This window comes from Bufo gargarizans, chromosome 5 (assembly GCF_014858855.1).
Source record: "Bufo gargarizans isolate SCDJY-AF-19 chromosome 5, ASM1485885v1, whole genome shotgun sequence".
In the NCBI taxonomy this organism is placed as follows: Eukaryota; Metazoa; Chordata; class Amphibia; order Anura; family Bufonidae; genus Bufo; species Bufo gargarizans.
In genome coordinates, this window is record NC_058084.1 from 11,816,733 (window position 1) to 11,828,310 (window position 11,578).

Below are 11,578 nucleotides of genomic sequence, written 5' to 3' on the forward strand. Positions count from 1 at the left end.
ATCTTAAGATCTACAAGCTCACTATCTTGAATGCCAAGTTGCTCACACACAAGTTTATTGTTATACAGTCCTGATCAAAAGTTTAAGACTACTTGAAAAATGGCAAAAAAAAAATCTTATTTAGCATGGCTGAATCTTACCAAGATTCCAAGTAGAGCTTCAACTTGCAACAAGAAGAAATGGGAGTAAGACAAAACATTTTTTGAGCATTCAATTTAAACTGAAACAGGCTGTTCTTCAGCTGATCAAAAGTTTTAGGACCACACCTCCAAAAAATCCCCCCCCCCCCCCAAAAAACAGAAATCCAACTTTCAAACATGAACTCAGTAATGAGTAGCTCCGCCGTTATTGTTTATCACTTCCAAAATTCGTTTCGGCATGCTTGATGCAAGCGTTTCCATGAGGTTAGTGGGAAAATTTCTCAAAGTGGTTAAGACGGCCGCACAAAGGCCATTTACTGTCTGGAACTGTTATCTATTTTTGTAAACTTCCCTTGCCATCCATCCCCAAAGGTTCTCAATTGGATTTAGATCAGGGGAACACGCAGGATGGGCCAAAAGAGTGATGTTATTCTCCTGGAAGAAGTCCCTTGTCCTGCGGGCATTGTGTACTGTAGCGTCATGTTGAAAACCCGGTCGTTACCACACAGACGAGGGCCCTAAGTCATGAGGAATGCTCTCTGCAACATCTGTACATAGCCAGCGGCCGTTTGACGCCCCTGCACTTCCTGAAGCTCCATTGTTCCACTGAAGGAAAAAGACCATTATGGCGCCCCTTCCAATGTGGCGTGTAGAAAACATCTCAGGTGGGATCTGCTTGTCATGCCAGTAACGTTGGAAACCATCAGGACCATCAAGGTAAAAAAAATTCTCATCAGAGAATAAAACTTTCTTCCACCTTTTGAATGTCCCATGTTTGGTCCTCACTTGCAAAGTCCAAACGAGCAGTTCTATGGCGTTCAAGGAGACGAGGTCTTTGAAGACATTTTTTGTTTTTTTATGCCCTTCAGTCTCAGATGCTGTCTGATGGTTATGGGGCTGCAGTCAGCACCAGTAAGGGCCTTAATTTGGGTCGAAGATCGTCCAGTGTCTTGACGGACAGCCAATTGGATAATTGGTTCCTCCGGCTCAGTGCTGATGACATTTTTTTGGGTCTTCCACTTGACTTTTTTGTTCCATAATCCTCAGGATCATTTAAGAAATTCCAAATGACTGTCTTACTGCGTCCCACCTCAGCAGCGATGGTGCGCTGTGAGAGACCCTGCTTATGCAGTTCAACAACCCGACCACGTTCAAAAAGGGAGAGTTTTTTTTGCCTTTGCCATCACAACGTGTGACTACCTGACAGAAAATGACAATGAATCCACATCTTTGCACAGATTTGGCCTTTTAAAGGCATGTGGTCCTAAAATTTAGAACAGTTTGTTTAATTGTTATTTTCAATTAATTGAATGCTCAAAAAATGTTTTGTCTCACTCTCATTTATTATTGTTGCATGTTGAAGCTCTACTTGGAACCTTGTTAAGATCCAACAATGTAAAATATGATTTTTTAGCAATTTTTCAAGTTGTCTTAAACTTTTGATCAGGACTGTATTTCATGAATTTGTGCCATTTTAAAATTTTCTAGAAAACAAATGAAGATCTTTAATCCAAGTAAGACCTCTTGCACACGACCGTATGGCTTTTTCTGTAAAAATTACGCATGATGTCTGTGTGCATTCAGTTTTTTGCGGAACAGAACAGCTGGGCCCTGATAGAACAGTACTATCCTTGTCCGTTATGCGGACAATAGGACATGTTTTATCTTTGAACGGAAATACGGAAACGGAAGGCATACAAAGTACCTTCCGTTTTTTGTGTGGATCCATTGAACTGAACGGTTCCGTATACGGAACACAAAAAATGGAACGTAAACGGGGAAAAAAGTTTGTGTGCAAGAGGCCTAAACAGGTCAAATTTAGTTGTGGGAACAAATAGTCCCTTTTTTGACAGATTGCTCTGTCTCACTGAGTAAATGGGAAGAGAGGTTAATAATTTGTCATTCATCCCTTTGTTACTCCTCCCCCACCTTTGTTCGGCCCCGTAACAGGTAGAGAGTGCCTTTGGCTAAAAAAATCCCCCTAGGTGCTGGGTGTAGGGGTAGTAAAGGAAGACAAGGGTAAAGAGGAAGATGACTATGACTTCCCCACCTTGGCCATCTCCTGTTGTTAAACCGTCCTCTACTACCACCCCTTTGACCATGTCTATAGTTGGTTCTACCTCTAAAATGGGTGGATTCTGAATCCAAGAATTCCGGTTCTGAGGATCATATCTCCGATTCAGAAGGGGGAGGTGGCTTACTATCCTGCTGGTATGCTCTGTTTTCTTTGAACTCTTTGAGGTCTTTATTAAACTGCCTCTGTTTGCGTTTCTTAATCGGGCCCTGAAATCTCTCTACCGCGGTCTGTAGCGATGACTCTCTTATTAAAGTCAGGGTCAGCCTTAAAGGACACCGCCAGGTCAATAATTCTTTTAGTCTCACTGATGATTTTTCAAAGAAAACCTTTTCTTCCTCAAGGGAACTATTTGTTAATTCCTGTTCCCACTGTACCAGTAATCCTGGTGACCATATACACGCTGCTGGGGAGACCGGGATACGCAGTCCTTTAGGGAGGATTTTATGTTCCAAATAACTCTCTAGTGATTTAATTTCCCACCATGATTTAATATTGTTTTTGTATCCATCATACAAATCAGTAAAAGTGAGTTTACAGGTTACTGAATGGACAAACCAGGTAGCGCCTTATCTGAAAAAATATCCTGTGCTTCCCTGATAAGTGCCTCTGTATATTATGTACCTGACAGAAATCCAGCCATAAGGAAGACCACAAAATCACTGAGTATTAGGATATTATGAAAGACAGTTGATGTAACGAAACACAAATCACTGAGGGCAGCTCCCTAAAAACTTAACCTTAAATATATATATATATATATATAATAAAATACAAAAGGTACATAAGGTCCAGAATAGACCATGATAAATATAGTCCAGAAAGTTATCATTGTAAAGGACAGTTAGCAAAAAATTACAGGCAATTTCTATTACAAGGGCAGAAAATCAAGATGAAATAGATCTGTCCCTACTTTTGCCCTTGGAAAACTGCTCAGCCCAGAGATGCACCCAGATCGTAGGTGTCTGTTAGCGTACCTGGGCTAACCCGTCCTTACACAGCCTTATCACTTTCTGACACAACATATACTGTCCCAACACGTTTCCCCTTATAAGTAATCAAAGGTTCATCGGGGACCAACAGTATCAGTATGGTAATAGGATGCCATATACACACAATACATAACTGATGAAACATAAATCACTGGAGCGCCTTAGACCAGTAGACATCTGTGACAAGGTAAAGGGAATGCATCAAAGAAAAAGTACTTTTAACAATGTGCAGAGCAGCATACCATACTTTCTTACCTCCAATGTTTCAAGGGATACAACCCCTTTGTCGACCACTTCAGATGGAGTAAGAAAACCTGGCTTAAAGGGGTTATCCGAGTTATGAAAAAAAAATATATAGCACTGTAAATCTGATGGTCAGTAATATATACCTAAGCTAAGCAAGCTTTAGGCAAAAAAAAAATCTATTGCCTAATTTTTCTAGTTCTCTTCTGATCCTTGGTTTACCTGCAATAACAACAATCTCTGAGGTTTTCCTCATTAACATTTGTGGGTGTCAAAAAGACTGCCCCTCCCCCTGCTCTGCAAAGGGAGTGAATAAAGTGCTGCCCTCAGTGAAATGTCTGACTGCTGGGATACTCAGCAGCATGTTGTATGTGTAGGACTACAAATCCTACAATGACCCTACTGATACACACAGGATCTTCCCCCTACCTGTTCTTGTGCAATGGTCTGCAGAAATCCTCCAGTCTGTCAGCTCTGTATCTGCAGGATGAGGAGGGCAGATCCTGAGCATTTGGCTCTTCACTGCCTGCAGCTACTCAGCAAAGCCTCCAGCTCTGAGTGTGTGCTGTAGAAGGGGTTAAAGTTTCCTGAAGAATCGAGGGAGACACAGGGCAGAGCAGATGAGCATGGCCAGCACAGTGACATCACATGTGCGTCTCCTGTGCACGAAACATCATCAGAGCAGACAGAGAAGCTGACATCACAGGTCATGTGACCCTCAGTGAAATCTGAGAAAGGAGCAACTACAGATGAAGTGACTGAATTGTAAACTTCTTACTTTTGATTAGTTTGATACTAAGAACAGAAAAATAACTCGGACAAGCCCTTTAAGCTCTGTACAGGGCGTTACTGGGTGTTTGTCATATCTGCTACCAACTGGAAGGATCTTCAGTGCACCAGGAGGCCAAATAGTTCTTTAGTTGCTTTAAAGTTTGTTGAAGCTTTTCAGGAGCTTAACAGGAAGCAAAAGTCTTCTAAATGTAAAAAGTCTACTTTTGTGGAAGTCTAGTGTTTTTCGGTCTCTTGATATTTCACTTTGCCATGTTTCCTTTATTGACGTTTTTCCCAAATTTCCAGTGAGGTGTGAAAAGTGTCCATGCATAATACTGTATTTCTGTCCTAAATGTGACTGTGATTATGCACGTGTAATCACAGATGTGCAGTATATTAGAGGCTTTTTTCACCCCAGTATGCCAAAGCCGTATTTCTGGCCTAAATGTGACAGTGATTTATGCATGTGTAATCCCAGATGTGCAGTATGTTAGAGGATTTTTTCACCCCAGTAACCAAAAAGCTGTATTTCTGTCCTAAATGTGACAGTGACTTATGCATGTGTAATCACAGATGTGCAGTATATTAGAGGCTTTTTTCACCCTAACCAAAAAGCTGTATTTCTGTCCTAAATGTGACAGTGACTTAGGCATGTGTAATCACAGATGTGCAGTATATTAGAGGCTTTTTTCACCCCAGTATGCCAAAGCCGTATTTATGGCCTAAATGTGACAGTGACTTATGCATGTGTAATCACAGATGTGCAGTATATTAGAGGCTTTTTTCACCCTAACCAAAAAGCTATATTTCTGTCCTAAATGTGACAGTGAACTTAGGCACGTGTAATCACAGATGTGCAGTATATCAGAGGATTTTTTTTTTAACCACAGTAACCAGTATATTAGAGGTTCCCCCCCCCCCCCATTACGCCAAAGCTGTATTTCTGGACTTGCAGACAGCCTATGCTGGTGCACTATCGTTGCATAAAATGGCTGCCGATCATGTATTGATATTGACTAAATGAAGAAAAAAAGTTGGTTTTTAGCAGTAGTTAGCTCAGGGCAGGCTTAAAAAATTGTGCACTGCACCCACAAAACACTTTTTCTGTAGATCGCTGAGTACATAAACCAGTTCTTGATAAGATTTCTCCCTGAACTTTCCCTCACAGCAGCTGCATCCTATCCCTACACCAATCCAAGCAGAGTGACGGGCGGCGCCACCTGACTCCAGCTTAAATAGAGACTGGGTCACATGCTGCAGTTGGCCAATCACAGCCGTGCCAATAGTAGGTATGGCTGTGATTGCCTTTTGGGGCAAGTAGTATGACGCTTGTTGATTGGCTGCTTTGCAGCCTTTCAAAAAGCGCCATAAAAATCGTCGAACACCGAACCCAAACTTTTACGTAAATGTTCGGGTCCGGGTGCAAAAAAAACAAAAGTTCGGTACGAACCCGAACTTTACAGTTCGGGTTCGCTCAACTCTACTCATAAATATAACTGGTGCACATTATCCCTTTAATGACTTGACTTGATCCTGCACAGAATAGACGTGATCCTGTCTTGCGCAGGACATTCCCTTTTGTGGGTGATCACCTCAGGGAGCTGTTCTGTGCAGCAGAGAATGCCTGTGTTAGACTTGTAAAAGCATCCTCGTGACTTGAGGGGAAGAAGCCTTGTGAGTTTAGGGGAGGAGTGCTTGGGCACTATGAAAAGCAAAATCCACCTAGCAGGGAACTTGAAAGCCATTTTACATAGAATGAAAAGTTTGGTTTTTCGCCTCATGCACAACAGCACCATGAGAGAGAGGATTTGCCCCCCAGAGACAGGAAACCCTGTAGCATAAAAGGGAGGATTCTCTCCTCCCATTTCAGTATGGTTTCCTGTCTCTGAGGGAAGCCTGTAGTGGTTCTGTGTGGCTTCTCCCCTTGGAGTGCTTCATACCTGCAATCCCCTATTGTGTAGTGTGGTATGTTTCCACTGGACTTGGAGGTCGAGTGGAGGGGTGGACCATAGGCGCAAAGATGCAACCAGAATTTTGCAAACCAAAAGTTTTTTTTATTGTTCATGTTTAAACGCATTTCGGGGTTCTGCGGACCCCTTTTTCAAGACTGTAGAGATGCTGCTGATGGACAATGCACTGCTCCCAGCTTCTGGACGCCGCACGTGCCAGAGCATCTGGACGCCGCACGTGCCAGAAGCTGGGAGCAGTGTATTCTCCATCAGCAGCATCTCCACCGACTTGAAAAAGGGGTCCGCAGAACCCTGAAACGCGTTATCACATTAGCAATAAAAAAACTTTTGGTTTGCAAAATTCTGGTTGCGTCTTTGCGCCTATGGTCCACCCCTCCACTCGACCTCCAAGTCCAGTGGAAACATACAACATTCACTGACCCAGACGGTGGCCTGGCCCCCGCCGAAGGTGAACACAGACTAAATCGGCAGCACCAACCAGCTAAACTCAATCACCCCCATTCGCTTCCATTGCAGTTGCACAGAATATTAGGTGCAACAATACCAGGTGAGCAGAACCACTTTTCCTGTATTTGGAGGCTTGCTTTGAACTTACTCACCCTATGAACGCCTTTTTCTTCCTTTGGCCACATTTTGCTCTATCATGTAGTGAGGGGCATTGTTGATGCACTGTTGGGGATTAGTTGAGATGCAGCAGACTCCGGAGGGAGTATTATGAGCGTTGAGGGTATAGTATCTGGTAGGGGTGGGCGATATAAGATATGAATTCAGGCAACAATATAGATTTTGTCTATATCGCCATATTGCGATAGATGACTACGGAGCGGTAGTGAATTGAAGAAGCTTCTCACTCACCGCTCCATGGCCTCCCGACTCTGCACCGAGATTAAGGTAAGTATATAAGGAGGGGCTTAAATCTACCGGGAGGTGGGGAGGCGGTGGATGGCTATAGCGTGGGGCTGATAGCGCTGGCTGGGGAACATGGATGATTGCAAATAGCAATGGCAGCATAGGGCTGATGGCGCTGGCTGGTGGACATGATGATAGTGGCAATGGCATGGGGCTGACAGCGCTGGCTGGGGGACATGGACATTTTTGGCAATAAAGAGTTCGTGGACCTGGAGCATGGAGGAGTTAAAGAGGGACAATGCAGAGGATTCTGCATCCACTCCGGCCCTGGTATCTTTTGAGAAGAGGGATGAGCGACTCTCCCAATCTTTGGTGGAGTCATTGGACCACTTGCCTGCCCAAATTGCAGCTGCCTTTGCCTCTCCCAGGGTCTCCTCCGGCTGACTGGGTACGCTCATGTTCCGACACCGGGTCCCAACCAGGTGGCACTCCTCCTCTGTGTCCTAGGGTTGCCCTTAGGACAAGTCTGTGGCTGGCAATGACTCCTCTCCTTTAGAACTTTCCGCCATCTCGGGGAACACTGGATCTTAAAAGAGCACGGCCCTATCTGTGGCCATGCAGGACCTTATCAAATCAGTTGTGGACACTCTCCACGTTCAAAAGGATCCCTCCTCTGCAGCTCAGGAAACAGTATCCTCTTGATGCACTCCTAGATAGACAACTTCAGCCCTCTGAGGGTTCAGAAGTTCTCTTCCCTTTTTCCGAGGAGTCCATTTCTAAGTGGTCTGTACCTCCTAAGGTAGATCTGCAGGTGGCCTGTCTTGCTAAGGCCACCACCCTAACCTTGTCCGATGCAGCTTCCCTTTCTGACCCGTTGGACAAGAAGATAGACCCCTTGTCCAAATCTGTCTTTGTGGCAAGGTCGCGGCTCTCCAGTCAGGGGTGGCTCACCTTCGCAAGCTGTCTCCTCTGTCCATCCGGGTGTGTATGCGCATCCTTGGCCGGATGGTTGCCGCCTTTAAGGCAATCCCCTATTCCACACCGATCTCTTCAGCTCTGAATTCTCACCAGGTGGAACAGGGCTTTGCCCTATCTCGATTCTCCAATTAATCTTTTTCCTCATGTCCGCCAGGACCTGCTTTGGTGGCTGAACCCCTGGTCTGTCTCCCTCGGCAGGTCCTTTTTTCCCCTCCTTTGGCAGGTGATCTCCACCGATGTCATGATCTTGTGAGACCGGTGCAACACGACGGTCTCATCTAAGCAAGGGGCAGGCAATGCAACTGGAAGTGACTTCGGGATGTGACGTAATGAGTATTGCAGGGAAGAGAACCCGGAAGTGCAGAAGTGTGGGCATCAAGAGATTTAAAGAGTCCATTCAGCTAGCCTGAGGATCCTTGTCGGGCAGCTTCAGATCCAAGGCAAGCAGGCCATCTGAATAGTTGTATGCATTATGGAGAGCTCTGGCGAGGCTCAGAGGGACTCTGCTTCCCCGGCAGATTTTTTGGGGCTTATCCTTCCATATTTATATTTCAGGATAAGCCAAAATATTCTGCAGCTAAGACTCAGCATAAAAAATGGGGGTTGTGTAAAGTCAAGCTTGCCCCATCATATGTTAAGCTGCCATGTCGTTCATGTATTGAGAATACCATTGCAGAGGAATCCCCTTCTATGATAAAATGTACGAAGAAGATAATTAGGGAAGAGGTCATTAGTGCCCCAAAATCCAAGAAAGAGCATCATTATTCCAGACATAGGGACTCCTGGGATAAGTCTTCCTCTGCACTATATTATTTGGATATTTCTAGTTCTGAGGAGGAGCCAGAAAGTGGAGAAGTTGATTCAGACTCCTCTTCTGATGGAGAAAAGGCTGGCAAGCCATTTTCTTTTCCAATTCAGGATGTGGATCAACTATTAAAAGCTATTAGGGCAATCATGAACATTTAAGACCCTCAGGAGGTTCAATCAGTCCAGGATGTTTGAAAGTTTAGAGGGGAGAAAAAGAATATTCTTTTTATCATAAAAATGTAGAGGCGCTGATTAGTAAGGAATGGAAGCGGCTAGATAAATGTAGCTGTTTACCATGTTCGGTCAAATGGAAATACTCTATTAACGAATCTTATTCCACTGATTTGGATTATGCCCCTAAAATAGATGTTTCAACAGCTAAGGTACTGCGTAAATATTCCCTCTCCTTTGATGATCTGGGTCAACTCAAGCATGGCATGGAATGCTGTTAACATATATTGGTGGACACTGCTGGTACTTTTATTAGAGAAAAGTTGCCTACAGTCTCTGGTGGTCTTCAATGTTTATTCTTTCTACTCATGCTATTAACCTAATTTGAATGTAGATTTCATAAGCCAGGTATCAAAAGAACAAACAAAATGACTTATTATTTCCCTTAACAGGCAATAATAGCTCCATAATGAACACAACAGAGACTTGTCTTAAAAAAATAAAAACTCTAGGGATTCCGTTCCTAACGATATATTGCTAATCATAAATCAACTGTTAAGGCAGCACATGGAGATCAAAAGAGGAACGTAGAAGACTTAATGAGACTCCTCTTCATCTTTAGGCTACTTTTACACTCGCGTTTTTGGTGGATCCGTCATGGGTATGCAAAAACTGACTTGTTACAATAATACAACCGCATGCATTCGTCATTAACAGATCCGTTTGTATTATCTGTAACATAGCCAAGATGGCTGCAGGCAGCGTTTTGGTGTCCGCCTCCAGAGCGGAATAGAGACTGATCGGAGGCAAACTGATGCATTCTGAGCGGATCCTTTTCCATTCAGAATGCATTAGGGCAACTGATCTGTTTTGGACCGCTTGTGAGAGCCCATGACGGATCTCACAATCGGAAAGCCAAAACGCGAGTGTGAAAGTAGCCTTACGTGTGATATCAGTTATGACATATTTTACCAGTTTGCTATGACATACTACTGTATGTCGCTTCAATCACTGTAATAATTCTTATTTTCACCACCTTACTATGTCCTTCTTTGTAGGTGTGGCAGAATCTATCCAATCCATGACTGTAGCTAACAAGTCTTTTGTAAAAGAGTTTGTAATAATGGGAATTACCAGTGATCCACATTTGCAACAGATCCTATTTACTTTGTTTCTATTGATTTACCTTATAAGTGTTATTAGCAATACAAGCATCATGATAACAATCCTCGTTATTAACGACCTTCACAGTCCAATGTATTATTTTCTCAGCAATCTGTCCTTTTCAGATCTGTGCTATTCTACAGTAATTTCTCCTAAAATGCTATTTGATTTCTTCCTGGAAAGGAAATTGATCTCATTTATTGGTTGTGTACTTCAGTTATATTTCTTTGCCGTTTTTGCCAGTACTGAATGCTACATTTTGTCTACCATGGCCTATGATCGCTATGTTGCAATATGTCACCCTCTTCTGTATGTACTAATAATGAACAAAAGGAAATGTGTGATTCTTACAGTTATTGTCTATATTGGAGGTTTATTTACTGCGGGGATCCATACATCGTGCACATTCGTATTACCGTTTTGTGGTCCTAATGTAATTAATCATTTCTATTGTGACATTCCTCCACTAATGGAGCTCTCTTGTGCAGATACATATATGAGCAAGATGATTATATTTAGTGTAGTCTTTTTGCTTGGTCTTTTTTCAGTAATCGTCATCGTAGCTTCATATGTATATATCTTTTTCACCATATTGACAATTCACTCATCAGAAGGGAGACACAAAGCGTTTTCCACATGTTCCTCTCATCTGCTTTGTGTTGCTCTATTTTATGGAACCGTTTTCTTCATGTACCTCCGTCCCCCTTCCAGCTATTCTGTTACACAAGACAAAATAGTATCTGTATTCTACACAATGATAATTCCTATGATGAACCCAATTATTTATTGCTTACGAAACAAAGAAGTAAAAGAAGCTGTGAAATCCTACATGAGTAGATTACTAGTACACACACAGTAATTGCTTAGATAACTATCGTATTGACACTGCTATGATAAATATGGGACCTGCTCGCGAGCGCAGTGGGTGCCATAGCTGGCATATTTATGCTTTTTCAAACAACAGAGGCCTGGAGCTCATGTCTGGTACCAGCAATAATGCTGATCGCAGGTAAATGTCCCTTTAGATGCCGTGGTCAAGCGTGACCACGGTATCCAAGTGGCAAAAAAACACCCCAGAAGGGAGCGCTTCCGGATTAGGACCGTTCCCCATCCTTTGGAGGCCTGCATTCTATGGAACTACAGTCTAGGCAAAAATACATCTGACTAATGCATATTGTATCCTCCTAGAGGGGCTAAAAAAAAGTTTTAAAAAATAAATAAAAATATAAATTTTTTAAATAAAACGGTGTCAGTGGCTGCACTAAACTGAAAAACCTATGGCTAGGTGCTCTACCCGGAGACTCACCCTAGTGTCGCAAGAGAAAATAGGTTCTGGTAAATTTTGGATCTGGGAGGCACTCAAAATATGTGTGTATGGTTGTATGTATTAACCACAATGTACGTGATACTGTTAATAAT

The 11,578-nt window shown here is 43.0% G+C and overlaps 1 protein-coding gene across 1 annotated transcript; it reads left to right on the plus strand.

Annotated features, from left to right (window-relative positions):
• The first annotated feature begins 10,076 nt into the window (after positions 1-10,076).
• LOC122938351 (olfactory receptor 1019-like) lies at positions 10,077-11,018 on the plus strand. Its single transcript, XM_044293806.1, has one exon. The coding sequence runs from the start codon at positions 10,077-10,079 to the stop codon at positions 11,016-11,018; it is 942 nt and encodes a 313-aa protein (XP_044149741.1).
• Positions 11,019-11,578: the final 560 nt, after the last annotated feature.

What these genes read in the sequence shown, in the direction of transcription:
- LOC122938351 (XM_044293806.1), top strand. Translation starts at nt 10,077, where the DNA reads ATGACTGTAGCTAACAAGTCTTTTGTAAAAGAGTTTGTAATAATGGGA.